At 40.7% G+C, this 16,382-nt stretch overlaps 1 protein-coding gene across 5 annotated transcripts in view; it reads left to right on the forward strand.

Annotated features, from left to right (window-relative positions):
• akt3a (v-akt murine thymoma viral oncogene homolog 3a) overlaps positions 1-16,382 on the forward strand; it is a 304,170-nt gene that overhangs the window by 43,943 nt on the left and 243,845 nt on the right. The window contains exons 2-3 of one of the 5 annotated variants that reach the window (XM_067988643.1): positions 2,267-2,361; positions 5,006-5,161. The exons of 3 other annotated variants lie outside the window; for them this stretch is intronic. In XM_067988643.1, coding sequence (XP_067844744.1) covers positions 5,128-5,161 — 34 coding nt within the window. In that variant the 5' untranslated portion in view covers positions 2,267-2,361; positions 5,006-5,127. The remainder of the gene's footprint in view (positions 1-2,266; positions 2,362-5,005; positions 5,162-16,382) is intronic. One more of the 5 variants, XM_067988642.1, reaches the window with a different exon arrangement.

Genomic DNA, 16,382 nt, shown 5'->3' on the forward strand with positions numbered 1-16,382 from the left:
AGGTAGCCTCCGAAAGCTTGTGAATTTAAAATAAAATTGCTGGACTATAACTTGGTGTTGTAAAATTGTTTACAATTGTCAACCCCAGTCCATCACCGGCATCTCCACATCACTCTTTTTGGCAACATTGTAAGCCTCTTCTCAAGTTAGCCACGGTTGTATCACTTTTTCCATGGAATTTTTATTCCTCAAGGGAATGTATATTCGTTGAAAATTATGAATTATTTCTTTAAATGTTTGCCATTGCTTATCTACTGTCATATCTTTTAATCTAATTTCCCAATCTACCTTGGCCAACTTGCCCCTCATACCTATGTAATTGGCTTTGTTTAAATTTAAGATCCTAGTTTTGGACTTAACTAAATCACACTCAAACTTTATGAAATTCTATCATATTATGATATCAGAGGATCCTTAAGTATAAGATTACTAATTAACCCTGTGTCATTACACAGTACTAGATCTAAAATAGCCTGTTCCCAAGTTGGTTCCTCGACATATTGTTCTAGAAAACAGTAGATACTGAGAAACTATTTCCTTTGGTGGGGGAATTCAGAACAAGAGGGCATAATAAAATTAGAATTAGGCCATTTTAGAAGCGAAATCAGGTAGCACTTTTTCACAAAAGGTAGTGGAAATCTGGAACTTGCGCTCTCAAAAGGCTGTGGGTGCCTGGTCAATTGAAATTTAAGACTGAGATTGATAGCTTTTTGTTGGGTAAGGGTATCGAGATATGGAACAAAGGCGGGTAAATACAGTTGAGGTAGAGATCAGTCATGATCTAACTGAATGGCGGAACAGGCTCAAAGGGCTGAATGGCCTGCTACTGCTTCTATGTGCCTAGAGTAGCATAAGAACCAAGGTGTGACTTGTTGATGAGAACTGCATGGCTACTGCAGCAGTTTGGGAGGGTAACTGATGGAAAGTATAACTAGTTGTGGAGGCTTTAGAAAAGGGAAAGGTATTGTACCCGTGAGCTAAGTTTCAAAGTCCACGCTATCATCCACAATATGGTCATGGATGACAGGGGTCTTTTTCACAAATGAATGGATATTCTGGAGCGCAATGCTGAGAGGAACAGTTCTGATGAGTGTTTTACGCCCAAAGCATTAACTAGCTTGTATCTTTTCACAAATGCTGACTCATCTGCAACATTTTCTGTTTTTGTGTAAAATTTCCAGCATTTGCAGTTGCATTTCTTTTTTAGTTGAGAAAGGAGTGTTATCTGTCTTCTATTTTGATTTCAATGAATCCTGTGGATATCCATTACATTAGAGATTTTGGGGGAAGATGCTGACCTTGTCTTAAGAGGCTAGACAAACCATATCCCATTAACAGTGTGGGTTTGATAAGCCACCTGAGAGCAACCTGTTTTAAGATTCTTTGGGTGTATATGTATGTGATATGTGCTGCATAGGCTGTGGAGGAATCTGCCGCTTCCAATATTTTTGAGCTTGCTCATGGGTTCAATCTTAGTTATTTCTGTCACTTGAGTCTGTTCTAGTGTAGGGGACTGTACTTGAGTTGGTTCCATACTATTCTATTTGAAGGCAAAATAGCGTGTATGGAAATTATTAGTTCTGCATAAGCATAAAATTATTAAAGACAGTCATTGGGTTTAATTGAATTGAGGGCTACAGTTACAAGCAACCAACAACCAATTGAAATGTGCAAGAAACAATAGTCTGAATAGCTTCCCAAATGCGACTTTGTATTACATTTTCACTTTACATATTTTTAAAAGGCTCTTATATGTAATGATAGGATTAGATGAAGTAGGGAGGGAGGAAGCTTGTGTGGAGCATAAGCACCGGCACCTATTGGGCCTAATGGCCTGTTTCTGTGCTGTACATTCTATGTAATTCTATTGTCTACCTGCACCTTCCTTGGAGATTTCAGTGATTGTAGAATTGGCTGCTTAAAGATGGGGGGGGAAGCAAATTTGGAAATGTGAAATTTTGTTTCTTGTTTTATTCTATCTTTTATACAGCAGTCTAGTCACGTGCATGGAAAGGTGGATGGAATTAATCGAATTTGATTCCTAAATCCCCAGTAAAAATTCTGAAATCGCATGTATTGTAAAAACGTAATTTGACTTATTTAGTCATTGTATATCAACAACTGATCACGTAGCCTTAGACAGGAGTGCCATAGTGATCTACCTGGATCCAGGTGCTCTGATAGCCCAGGAGGAGAAAATTATGTTCCTCTCTTGGCTGTAACAGTAATTTTCCTAGAATTACTCTCCATTTGTGGACTTTTGCAGGCACCAGGCTAGTATGACCCCTCCGACCAGGACAGCATTGTTTCGTATTTCTTGGCAAGACTGGGTAGCAACTTGGGAAAATTCCCCTCTCTTGGGTAAGAAAACTTGCTGTCTGTTTTCGCCTCAATTATATTTGCTTCCCAGTTTGAATCAGTATTCACAAATTGGTGAGCAATTTAGTAACTGCACAGTAATAATCAACTAAACCACAAGGAACTCACAACCAGACAGACCCAGCTACAACTTCAACCAAGTGTTTTTAAATAATGTTTGGTCTATGATTTTTGGTAATTGCACAATGCCAGGCTAAAAGGAAGAAAATGACAACTGAGCAGGTGATTGCCTCTTCAAAGTGAGAGAATAGTACATATATTATGAAAAAGGCACCCTAACTGATTTTTTAAAAAAATGGGCAGTAATATTTTCTAACGTTGAGGAAAGGGGGAGCTTCACACTGCCCCATCAAATCATTCCAGACCACCCCATGATCTACCACTGTAAAAATACCCAATGGCTGGAATCAATGAGATTGGAGGGACAAAATCCATTTACTATGATACATCAAAGAATCAAAGTTGCAATGAAGAAAAACTACTTTCAATTAGTCTTGCAGAGACCGTACCAATTTAAAGCTGTCGCTTTGAGGCATGATGAGAAAAATTCAAGTAAGATTGCTACAGATATTTTTGTAAAGTGGTAAAGATAATTATCTCCTTTCAGAATACTGTTTGTAAAACCATACATATGCAAAACAGCTTATTGTGCCTCCCTGCCGCAATAGGCTAATATGAGGAGGATCTTTCAAAACTGTTGTAAAATCTAGTTTTCCTGTTTTCAAGATGCAAATAAACTATCAACCTCCAAAGCAATTATGTCATGGGCACATCAAGCTGGATTCCTGTCACTAAAAATAGCAAAACTGTAGCTGAAGACATTATTAACCTCAAGGGAAAACTTTAGAACACATGTTTTTGGTAAAACTATAGTTTCTGCCTTATAGCAAATATAACCCAACAGTATCTATCAAAAAATTGCATCTCTTTAAATACCACCCTTGAGAAAATTGAATTGTCACATAAATTCTCTATACTGGTGGATCTGCCATAGCGTTGTCCATAGATAAAAATAAAAAAGGATTGTTTAATATAGAGATGTCATTGTGCATGTTGTGCAGTTAAGGAAATTAATGTGTCCCTTGTGGATTACAGTTACAGAAGTGTGTCCCTCAATTGCCTTTTAGCATGATTTAATTAGAATAGATGAGCATCTGAAGCATACAGATATACAACAATGCATTAAATAAAAAAAACTATATATAGTATACAAAATTTAGAAATATCTTAATTGCATACATGGATCCCAACCAAATGTATTGAATTATATCATATATAATTTGTAAATAGGATTAAATGCTTAATTATACAAATATATACAGTTGTAAAGTTATCCAATATTCATAATATATGTCAAAAGCAAAAATGTTTTCAGTAATTTGATACGAGGATCCTGAAGATGGTGTCCCTGCAATGTGTTGCTCTGAGGTTTCCGATGGCTGGCCTCAAGATTCCACCTTTTACCTATTGACTTTCCTCTTCTTTTGAGCAGCTCAATGCTTCTCTCTTCCCCATCAGTCTTCATTATCTACTGCCATCCTAAGTTCATTGATTGATTAGTTTCTCGCTGCAGTATCTTCCAGTGGGGAATTCAACATACACGCAAATTTCTCTACCCTTTCCCTTCCAATTTCTCCACCATCTTGGTTTAATTTAACCTCATTCTGCACATTAACTTCCTTCAGACACCCATGACCGCCACCTTGACCTCACCAAAATCCGAGGCTTCATTTCTAACCACTACTTCGTTTCCATCCTCTTCCATGCCCCTATCAGTCCACGCTGCCATCAGCCCCTGTAAAAAGTCACCCCCCCCCCCCCCCCCCCCCCCGGCCCGCAAAAGACAGTACATCTGACAAAGCAGTTATAGAACTGATTCTAATGGTCTTTATGGGCAAGCTGAACTGCTTGGTGGCAGACCAGTTTTATTAATGCTTTATCACATTACATAGAATGTGCAGCACAGAAACAGGCCATTCGGCCCAACTGGTCATGCCTCCTCCTATCCCTTTTCATCTAACCCTATCAGCATAACCTTCTGTTCCTTTCTCCCTCATGTTTATCTAGCTTCCCCTTAAGTGCATCAAAGACAAAATACTGCAGATGCTGGGAACCTGAAACAAAAACAGAAAATGCTGGAAACACTCAGCAGTTCAGACAACATCTGTTGAGAGAACACAGCGACATTTCGGGTATTGAACCCTTCCTCCGAACTGGAACATATTAGTTCGATGTTCTGTCTTTTGGATGAGACATTTAATCGAGGCTCCACCTTCCTGCTCAGGGTGGATGTAAAAGATCCCATGGCAGTATTTTGAAGAAGAGCAGGAAGTTCGCCTTATGTTCTGGCCAACATTCTGCTCTCAACCAACACGATCAAAAACAGATTAATTGGTCATTCATCTTATTTGCTGTTTGTGGATGTTTGCTGTATACAAATTGACTGGCTGACATTTGCCTGCAAAACAATAGGGACGACATTTCATAAGCAATTAATTAGCTGTAAAGTGCTTTGGGACATCTTTAGGATGTGAAAATGCTATGTAAATCCATATTTGTTCTTCAATAAGTTTTGCATTTGCTTTCTGTCAGCCGCAGAAGTCAGGTGCTGCCCTAACTTTTTCAGGAAGTCTAACTACTGAAGCGGAGGTGGGTGCATAGCCAGATGCTCAGTGGAGGAGGCTGAAAATAGTGGCAGGCCAAAGCAGGCGAAAGAGGCCAAAGGAGCTGGGCGACCAAAGAAAAAGTATGGAGGCCAGGAGTTCCGGGCAGCAAATTAAAAGTAAGTCTCAGGCCATGATCAGGCAGTTGACAACAGTGGTACAGGAAGTGGGTGACCGAATAATGGAGCTGGGAGAACCAGAAGTCACATGCGAAGAACCAGCCAGTTAGAGGGAGGTAAGTGGAAAGATAAGCAGAAAAGTGGATTTAAAGCATTACTGAGGTGTTATGAAGTGTGACACTTGGACATGGGAAAATGTCAAACGTGACACAGGAAGAAAGTGTGGCAGCAGGAAGTGTGCAGATGCAAGACTTTTTTTAATAGTGGATCTCCTGTGGGATTGCACATGGTAGGTTGGAGAATATAGTTTCTCATGTCTTTGTGTTGCTGATCCTTTTTTATCTACTGTATCCCTTTCTCTCTTCTATTTTGCTTCTCTCCTCTGACTCTTTTTGTTCTTTCTCTCTGTCTTTATCATCTTCTCTTTAGGTGGGAGATGTTGGGCGCCGTGACATGGTAAGGAGCCACTGGTGATATTTCCTGATGAAAATAGTGAGAAAAATGTGGCTGGCCCTCTGGCTCCATTCCCATCTTTTCCCCTCACCTCTTCACTCATTGTATCCCCACCCATTTGATTCTGACTACCCCATCCGCTTCCTACCACCCCCTCATTCCTGTCATTACTCCTATTCATTCCTGTTGCTGCCTCTAATTCTTTTTGAAATACTTGCTCAATCCCTGTATCCTCCCCTTCCTTTCACTCGTCACTTATCTCGCCTTTATTCCTTTATCCACACCTCCCTCGCTCCCATCTGCTACCCCAAGGAAGGTGGCCAGAGGCCCCCTCACATGCAACTCATTTTCCTCTTACACTTCCCTCTTATCTGTTTCCCTCAAAGAGACTTAGAATAAAGCTTTCGAAACTTGTCCTGCAGCTTTTCTTTAAACAATTTTGAAATACAGTTCATCTAGAAACTGTTAGAATCTAAAGAAAAATATTCCATCTGTAGAGCTGACTGAACAATACAGAATGTGTCCAGGGAATTTAGGTGTACTCTACATGTTCAGACTGAACAATCTGCATTCAACTAACAGAATCACAACTCTGGGTAGAAATACCAACTCTGGGCAAAAATGCCAAGGCCTAACCCAGGCTTTTGGAAGAGGCTGAGACCTAAAAGCTTTAATGAAGGCATTCACAGACCCAAGAGATAATTCAAATGATAAATTTAATTGTTATTGTGAAATATGGATTTTTTTTTCAAAAAGAACCTTGCATTGGACATTAGAAATTGAAAAAACTGAAGGGGAAATAAAGGTGGACCAAATATTTTTGTGATTTGTGGGCAAAGATCATGCAGCACTATGTGGTGGTGTTACTGGAAGTCATTATAGGTCAGTAATCAGATTTACATTGGAAATTCTATTTGAGCATCACCTAAAGGGGTTACAGGAAAATGTCACTGGTAAACACAGACATCTTAACATTGGAATTTTTATAGGAAATGTTTACGTTGAAATTTTCAACAGGCATGTGACCTACCTACTGATTTTAATATATATTGGCCCGGAAATTGCTCTGAGCGGCAAACCAACAGGGCTCGCCGCTAATTAGATTTAAACTCTCACATTAAGTATCCTTGGTTGTTAGCAGCAACTTCCTTCACTGGTGAGCATAAACAAGTCCAGTGTTCTTTCCCGGGCTTCTCTGAGCTCTCCCGATCTCTCTGTCCCCTCAACTAATCAGTTTGAAGCATGCCATGGTGTGAGAACCAGGAAGTGAAGCTTATTTGGAAACCACGCAAACTATACCAGGAAGTGGCAGATAAGATCAGTAAATGTACTATTAAATCAGATAAAACATTTTTTTTAATTTAAAAAAAATGTCCAGAGACTATTAAAATAGAGAGTAATGAGACTCCACATTTTTTTAAAAGTTAATTTTTAGTGTCAGAATGGTTGTTTGGCAGTCATTAATACTTGCCATGCTGTTAAAAGCTAGTTTAGATCTGATATAACTCAGCTGACCTTTTTTCTGGTGAGATTAGTTCATTTCCAGCTGGGCAGTGCAGCAAGTTTACGCTGGTCCATTGATTCTAGCCTGCAAGATGCCTTTAACGCGAAGCTCAGATTAGCAGGGAATCAGGAAGAGCAAGTTCCACATTTGACTGCGCATCTGCAGTCGCCGGAACTTGCACTTTGATTTGCCCATTAATAACGGTGAGTGCTGTTAGGCTCACCGTTATTTTATGAGCAATTTCCGGCCCATGGATCTGTGAATTTTGTAAATGCATTTTTCCCCTTTTTTTTACTGTTTTAATGACACTCTTTGTTGGAATGTTGAGGTACAATACTGAAGCAACAAAAAGCCAACTTATTGCAACAAACATCCAATTAGTCCAAATGCAGCTGCCTTATTTGTTCTTCCCATCACACTTCATAGTTAGCACACACTTGAATGCCCAATACTAGCTCTGCTTGTGAAATGAAACACCTGTTTTTTGTGTAGCATGTAGTTATGTGGATAATTGTTGTTAAAGAAACTTGATGTGGTTTAGATCTGTTTAGATTTCTGCTTCCCTAAAGGAAGGATTAATGGCATCCACATAATAAATTTGCTGAGTATTCTCCATTTGAGTAGCTGATGTATGAAGCTGCAAATGCTTAATAATGACTTCATAGATACAAAATTAGCGATTGTCTGGTGACCTAGAGACTGTACGCACCCCAAACAATGCTGACTAACTGCAGAGAGAGGGAGAAATATGAATACTGCAGTTGAAGTGCAATTTAAAGATTGTCATTCCTTATAATTAAATGAAAAAAGATGGATGGTTATGATACATAAATGTTTATTTGGTTCTTATAGAAACATTTAGTCCACGTTGTCCTATTTCTGTTAGCTGGTAATTGTATGTAATTACAACTGCTGGATTAAAATATTGTCATGTTACTAATAGATCCCTTTAATGTTGCTTCCGGTGAATTGGAAGTTACTTGTTTTATAATGTAGGCCCACTAAACCCTGATTGCAACTGTCCTCTGTTCCAGCAGAACCAAAGCTGCTGCTGACAGCCCAATAGAATGTTTCTTCCTATCCCCTCCACACTCCTCAGCCTCCTGCATTCAATGTGTTAATTGTCTCTCTGTCTCTTTCCTTTTTCTTTTTCTTGTGTCCTTGTGTGGTCTCGTGCACGCTCTCTATTCATTGGCTCTCCTCATTTCTCTCTGTGCCCCCTATGTACCTTGTGTGTTTTTGCTCTGACTTTTTTGTCTTTTGCTGTTTCTCTCCCTCTTTTCCTCTTCCATTTCCTTCCTCCTTTATTTTGTTCCCTTTTCTCTCCCTCCCTCTTACTCATTGTCTTTTCTTTTTTTACTTTCTCCTCCTCCTGATCTGTTATTAATTTTTCTATTTTCTCTTTCCAATATCTCTTGCTCCTTTTGCTTTTCTTCTGCTGCCTTGTCTTATTTCTCCTTCTCCTTAGACGTATGAATTGAAACCCTTCCCCACTGCACTGGTTCCTCTTGCAGTGAGGATATTGACCCTATCTGTACTCTCCAGGCCACTGCTTTGCCAGAACTGGTCTGAGGAATTTGTACCGTGCCCGTCTATATCATCTCTCATTCACTCCACTTACTTCCCTATTCCTATACTGACTAGCACATGGCACTGGGATTACTACCCTTTTAGGTTCTTTAATCAGTCACCTAATTTGTAAAACTCCCTTTGCAGGACCTTTTTTTAAAATGTTTTATTTCTTCCTATGCCACTGATTCCAATATGAGCCATGACTTCTAGTTGTTCCTCTTCCCTCTTCCAAAATCTTTTGCATGCACTCTGTTAATTACTTACCCTGGCACTGGAGAGGTAATACACTATTCAAGATGGTTACAGAAGCAACTGTCTATTTCGCTGACTATGGAATCCCTTGTTATTACTAAATTTCTGCGGTTCACTGCCAACCCCAGCAATTGTCTGCTTCACGGTGCAGTGGTGTTGCTCGTGGCTGCCCTCCTTTCAGTTGTGGTCATTGTCACAAATACACAGCACTGAATACCCATTTGCTAATTCAACACTCTTGGAGATTACTGCACTACCTGCTGTCTCCTGTTCATACCCTAATTGAGGTTTATCAATTTCCACTTTAGCTGTCTTGTTCTGCTTTTGTGATATTTCTTGGAATATGCATTCTAGAAACCCGTTAGCCTCCCTTAAGGAATGGAATGTCTCCAGTAAAGTAATGTGGAAGGGAGTGTGGCTGTAGTAGCACAGGGACTTTTTGTATGAAGAATAGGTGATCTTGTATATCTCTCAGATCTCCTCTCATTTACCTGACTAAGGAGGAAGCCTCCGAAAGCTTGTGAATTTAAAATAAAATTGCTGGACTATAACTTGGTGTTGTAAAATTGTTTACAACCTTTCAAGGCTGAATGGGAATGTTTCTCTTTCTCTTTCTTTGTAACATCATCCTCTGATGCTAGGTTTTAGTCTTGTGGCTGCCCTACCTCTGCTTTGTCTTTAATGTCTCCATTGAATCTTGGTGACCAGAGATACAGTATTCAAGGTGTGGTCTGACCAGAGCATGTATAGTTTAAGCATGACTTCCTCTAACCACTGTTTTAGCTATATGGTAAATCATTCTGTTTGCCCACTTTACTCTGTATTAAGTTTCATCTATTTTGCCCACTTGCATATTTTACCTAAACTATTCTGTAGGTCCCTGGCCACTTCCTGAGATTCAATTACTTGCCCCGAGTTTGTTGTTTGTGAATTTGACCAGTTTCCATTGAGCTTCTAAATTAGTCATTTATATAAATCAGAAACCACAGAGGGCCCCAACCTTGATGCTTAGAGCACTACCTCAATTCTTGCCTCTTCTCCATTCCTACTGACCCTGACATTACGCTCCTTAACAATTACCTATTCCTTCCTATTCAGTCAATTCCTTATGCATTCCCAGGTTTTACACTAAATCTCTGACTTCAAACTTAAGTAGCAGTTTTTCTTGTAAACTGCAAGATTTTGTGGCAGTTTAGATACATCATACTGTAGGATTTTCAACAGTCCACTTTTTCCAAAGTAAGTTGGACACTATATTACCATTCCAAATCTGTACTGGCTACTGATTACTAAATTTATCATACAGGTTACTAGATTATTATACCTGAATAAATAATTCCATACAGTCCTACACACTTATCTCAATCTGGTTTATGTTGACATCCCACTTATTTCAGCAAAAAAGTGAGTTTCAAGTTCCTTCTTTGTACAATATTACCAAATATTTACAGTTTATGTTGACGACATAAACTCTGGCGCGCTTACTTCAACAAATTTTTTAAGTCCCTAACCGTATTAAAGGCCGCCTCTTATTACCACCTATATCGACAGGCTATTATCGTCATGTTGCGGTGAGGGTAAATCTGCCGAAACAGGGAGGAGGAGAAACGCGAATAGCATCATTACGCATCTGTTGTTGTCACTTTGTCTTTTGGAATTGTAGTCTTTTCGCCTTTGGTTGTCCTTTGAAAAGAGGCGGATGACGCTATCTTCCTACAACTCCCAAGACTCCCCTTTAGAAACATTGACCGATTTGTCAGACCAGGAAATAACAATCAGATTTTGCAATAGAGAGTAAGAGGTGAAACTGAGATGTCAACCATGAATCCCGAGTAGCAAGTACCTTTTCTCATTAAGAGTGGCATTTGTGGCGACACAGCAAAGCACTGAGTGACTGTCTATCCCAGCCCAGAATCCAGGAAAGACAAATTGAATTAACACTGAAAAAGGACAGAAATGGAAACCTGCCAACTTGTCTCTAATGTTGACAAAATAGGAATGGTCTTCAACATGTTGACGTAAATGCGTAGTACTATGTATTACCTGGTATTGATGAGTAACTGATGGGCCTATAGTTGCCTAAATCTGTTTTGTTTCCAGTGTAGCAGGACCTCGCCAGTGTTAATTTACACCGTTATAATGACTATACAACTTACAGATTTCATCCTTTGTACCATCCATCCATGGGGTTTCACTTGCTTTGAACTTTTTCAGCCTGTCTAAGACCTCCATTTCATTTGTCAGTCATTAAGCGTACTTGGAGTATTACTAATTATGGTGATCATGTTGCTTGTATTTTCCTTAGTGAAAGCTTGGAGGAAGTAATCATTTATTATTTCAGCTATTTTATATTCATCCTCAGTTTCAACCGTCGTTGCATCTTTTGTGGTTTTCAACCTCTTCTCTACTGTTACATTACTAAACAATTCTTCCTGCTCTGCATTTCAAGGTACCTTTGCCCTTCTGACCAGTCTTTCTTTTAACTTTGTGATAAACATTTTGGTGCTTTTTTTTATTGTTTTAATAAAAAAAAGCACCAAAACCAGAATTTATTCATAGTAAAATAAAACTGTAATCTGTTGAATCTGTTTCTGGTCCCTTTTTTGTTAGGTTATTTTAGGATCAAACAAAATAATGATATTGTGGTTTGGGTTGGAAATTGATTGGGAGGTAGGCGACAGAGAGTAAGGATAAAGGGTATATATAATGATTGGTGGAATGTAACAAGTGGTGTTCCCCAGGGATCTGTACTGGGGCCTCCAGCTTTTTATCATGTATATCAATAACTTGGATGAAGGAATAGAGAGTCGTATATCCAAGTTTATAGATGAAACTAAGTTAGGAGGCATGATAAGTTGTGTAGATGGGAGCAGGATGTTACAAAGAGACATAGACTGATTAAATGAGTGGGCAAAATTATGGCACATGGAGCTCAATGTGGGGAAGTGTGAGGTCATCCATTTTGGATCCAAGAAAGACAAATCGGAATATTTTCTTCATGGCAAGAGACTAGGAACTGTGGAGGAGGAAAGGGATTTGTGTGCCCAGGTACACAAATCACTAAAATTTAGTGCACGGGTTCAAAAAGGGGAGGAAGTGATGCTTCAGTTGTACAAAGCCGTGGTCAGACCCCACCTGTAGTACTGTGTTCAGATTTGGGCACTGCACCTCAAGAAGGATATATTTGCCTTGGAGGGAGTACAGTGCAGATTCACCAGAATCTTATCAAGGTGTAAAGGGTTAAGTTATGAGGACAAGTTGGATAAACTTGGTTCGTATTCCCTTGAATTTAGAAGGTTGATGGGCGATTTAGTTGAGATCTAAAAATGATAAAGGATTTGATAGGGTAGATACAGAGAAGCTATTTCCATTTGTGGGGGAATCCAGAACAAGAGGGCACAATCTTAAAATTAGAGGTAAGACATTAGAGAGTGAAATCAGGAAATACTTTGTCTCACACAGGGTGGTGGAAATCTGGAATTCTCTTTCCCAAAAGGCTATGCTGGGTGAATTGAAATTTTTAATACTAAGATTGACATTTATTAGTTCTAAGTATTAAGGGATAGAATCATAGAAAATTTACAGCACAGAGGAGGCCATTCGGCCCATGTGTTCGTGCCAGCCGAAAATGAGCCACTCAGCCTAATCCCACTTTCCAGCACTTGGTCTATAGCCTTGTAGGTCACGGCACTTCAGGTGCACATCCAGGTACTTTTTAAATGAATTGAGGGTTTCTGCCTCTACCACCCTTTCAGGCAGTGAGTTCCAGACCCCCACCACCCTCTGGGGGGAAAACATTTTTCTTCAGCTCCCCTCTAATCCTCTACCAATCACTTTAAATCTATGCCCTCTTGATATTGACCTCTTTGCCAAGGGAACGAGGTCCTTCCTATCCACACTATCTAGGCCCCTCATAATTTTGTACACCTCAATTAAATCACTCCTCAGCCTCCTCTGTTCCAAAGAGATCAACCCCAACCTATCCAATCTTTCCTCATACCTAAAAATTCCCCAGCCCTGGCAACATCCTTGTAAATCTCCTCTGTACCGTCTCTAGTGCAATTACATCCTTTCTGTAATGTGGTGACCAGAACTGTACACATTACTCAAGCTGTAGCCTAACCAGTGTTTTATAAAGTTCCAGCATAACCTCCCTGCTCTTATAGTGTATGCCTTGGCTAATAAAGGAAAGTATTCCATATGCTGCCTTAATCACCTTATCTACTATCCTGCTACCTTCAGGGATCTGTGGACATGGACTCCAAGGTCCCTCACATCCTCTACACCTTTTCAGTATGCTCCCATTTATTGTGTACTCCCTTGCCTTGTTTGCTGTCCCCAAATGCATTACCTCACACTTCTCCGGATTGAATTCCATTTGCCACTTTGCTGCCCACCTGACCAGTCCATTGATATATTCCTGCAGTCTACAGCTTTCATCCTCACTATCAACCACATGGCAAATTTTTGTATCATCTGCAAACCTCTTAATCGTGCCCCCTACAATTAGGTCCAAATCATTTTTATATAGATAGAGATGGACGGGCGGGCATACATACATACATACATCACAAAAAAGCAAGGGACCTAGTACTGAACCCTGTGGAACCGCACTGGAAACATCCGTCTAGTCACATAAATACCCGTCGACCATTACCCTTTGCGTCCTGCCACTGAGCCACTTTTGGCTCCAACGTGCCACTCTCCCTTGGATCCCATGGGCTTTTACCTTTTTGACTGGTCTGCATGTGGGACTTTGTCAAAAGCCTTGCTAAAATGCATGTAAACTATATCAAATGCACCACCCTCACCGACCCTCCTAGTTACCTCCTCAAAAAATTCAATCAAGTTGTCAGACACGACCTTCCTGTAACAAATCCGTGCTGACTGTCTTTGATTACTCCGTGCTTTTCTAAGTGACTGTTTATCCTGCCCCTCAGATTTGATTCCAATAATTTTCCCACCACTGAGGTTAGACTGACTGGCCTGTAATTACTTGGTTTATCCCTCACTCCCTTTTTAAACAATGGTACAACAGTCCTCCAATCCTCCGGCACCATGCCTGTATCCAGTGAGGATTGGAAAATTATGGTCCGAGCCCCCGCTATTTCCACCCCGGCTTTTTAACAGCCTGGGGTACTTTTCATCCATTTCTGGTGATTTATCTACTTTCAAAGATGCTAATCCCCATAATACTTCCTCTCTCTGTTTATCCCATCCAATATTTCACACTCCTCCTCCTTAACTACAATGTCTGCATCATCCCTCTCTTTTTGTGAAGACAGTGGTTGTTGGAGGCCAATCATCTCAGCTCCAGGACATTACTGCAGGAGTTCTGCAAGGCAGTGTCCTAGGCCCAACCATCTGCAGCTGCTTCATCAATGACCTTCCCTCCATCATAAGGTCAGAAATGGGGATGTTCACTGATGATTGCACAGTGTTTAGCTCCATTTGCAACCCCTCAGATAATGAAGTAGTCCGTGCCCATACGCAGCAAGATCTGGACAACATCCAGGCTTGGGCTGATAAGTGGCAAGTAACAGTCGTGCCAGGTAATGACCATCTCCAACAAGAGAGAGTCTAACCACCTCCCCTTGACATTCAGTGGCATTACCACCACCGAATTCCACCACCACCATCAACATCCTGGGGGTCACCGTTGACCAGAAACTTAACTGGACCAGCCACATAAATACTGTGGCTACAAGAGCAGATCAGAGGCTGGGTATTCTGCGGCGAGTGACTCACCTCCTGACTCCCCAAAGCCTTTCCACCATCTACAAGGCACGAGTCAGGCGTGTGATGGAATACTCTCCACTGGCCTGGATGAGTGCAGCTCCAACAACACTCAAGAAGCTTGACACCATCCATGATAAAGCAGCCCGCTTGATTGGCACCCCATCCATCACCCTAAACATTCACTTCCTTCACCACCGGCGCACCGTAGCTTCAGTGTGTACCATCTACAGGATGCACTGCAGCAACTCGCCAAGGCTTCTTCGACAGCACCTCCCAAACCCACGACCACGACCTCTACCACCTAGAAGGACAAAGGCAGCAGGCACATGGGAACAATATCACCTGCACATTCCCCTCCAAGTCACACACCATCCCCACTTGGAAATACGTTGCCGTTCCTTCATCGTCGCTGGGTCAAAATCCTGGAACTCCCTACCTAACAGCACCGTGGGAGAACCATCACCACACAGACTGCAGCGGTTCAAGGCGACTGCTCACCACCACCTTCTCGAGGGCAATTAGGGATGGGCAATAAATGCTGGCCTTGCCAGCGACGCCCACATCCCATGAACGAATAGTAAAAAATAGACACGAAGTATTCATTAAGAACCATACAAACATCTTCGGCTTCCACACACAGGTTACCTTTTTGGTCTCTAATAGGCCCTACTCTTCGTTATCCCCTTGCTCTTAAAACATCTTTGGGTTTTCCTTGATTTTACTTGCCAATATTTGTTCATGCCCTCTCTTTTCTTTCCTAATTTCCTTTTTTTAATTTCACCCCTGCACTTTTTTTATACTGCTCTAGGCTTTCTGTAGTATTGAGTTCTCTGTGTCTGACATAAGCTTTTGTTTTTTGCCTCATCTTATCCTGTATGCTTCTTGACATCCAGGCGGCTCTAGATTTGGCAGCGCCACCCTCTTTGTGGGAACATGTTTACTCTGCACTCCTTGAATCTTCCCCTTGAATGCCTCCAACTGCTTTGACATTGATTTACCTTTTAAGGAGCTGTTTCCAGTCCACTTTTGCTAAATCTTAGCTTAGTAAAATTGGCCTTTCCCCAATTGAGAACTTTAACTCCTGTTCTGTCTTTGTCCTTTTCCATTACTATGCTAAAACTAACTGAATTATGATCTCTTCCACCAAAATGCTCTCCCACTGATACTATTCCCACCTGCCCAGCCTCATTTCCTAAAACTAAATCCAGAACTGTCCCTGCTCTTGTTGGGCTTGCTACGTACTGGCTTAAAAAAAAGTTCTCCTGAATGCAACTTAAGAATTTTTGCGCCCTCTATATCCTTTACCCTTCACATTGTTTGTGTCCCAGTTAATATTAGGGTAGTTGAAATCCCCCACTATTTCTGCCCTACTGTTTTTGCACTTCAGAAATTTGTCTACATATTTGCTGTTCTATCTCCCTCTAACTGAGGGTCTATAGTACACTCGCAGTAGTGTGACTGCCCCTTTTTTGTTGCTTAGCTCAACCCATATGGCCTCATTTGATGATCCTTCTAACACATCATCCCTCCTCACAGCTGTAATTGTTTCTTGAACCAAAATTTGCCATCCCTCTCTCTTTTTATCCCCTTCTCTATCTCGTCTGAAAGCCCTATAACCAGGAATATTGAGCTGCCATTCCTGCCCTTCTAAATCATGTTTCTGTAATAGCTAAGATATTGTATTGCCATGTATCTATCTGT

Source organism: Heptranchias perlo, chromosome 8, assembly GCF_035084215.1.
Source record: "Heptranchias perlo isolate sHepPer1 chromosome 8, sHepPer1.hap1, whole genome shotgun sequence".
In the NCBI taxonomy this organism is placed as follows: Eukaryota; Metazoa; Chordata; class Chondrichthyes; order Hexanchiformes; family Hexanchidae; genus Heptranchias; species Heptranchias perlo.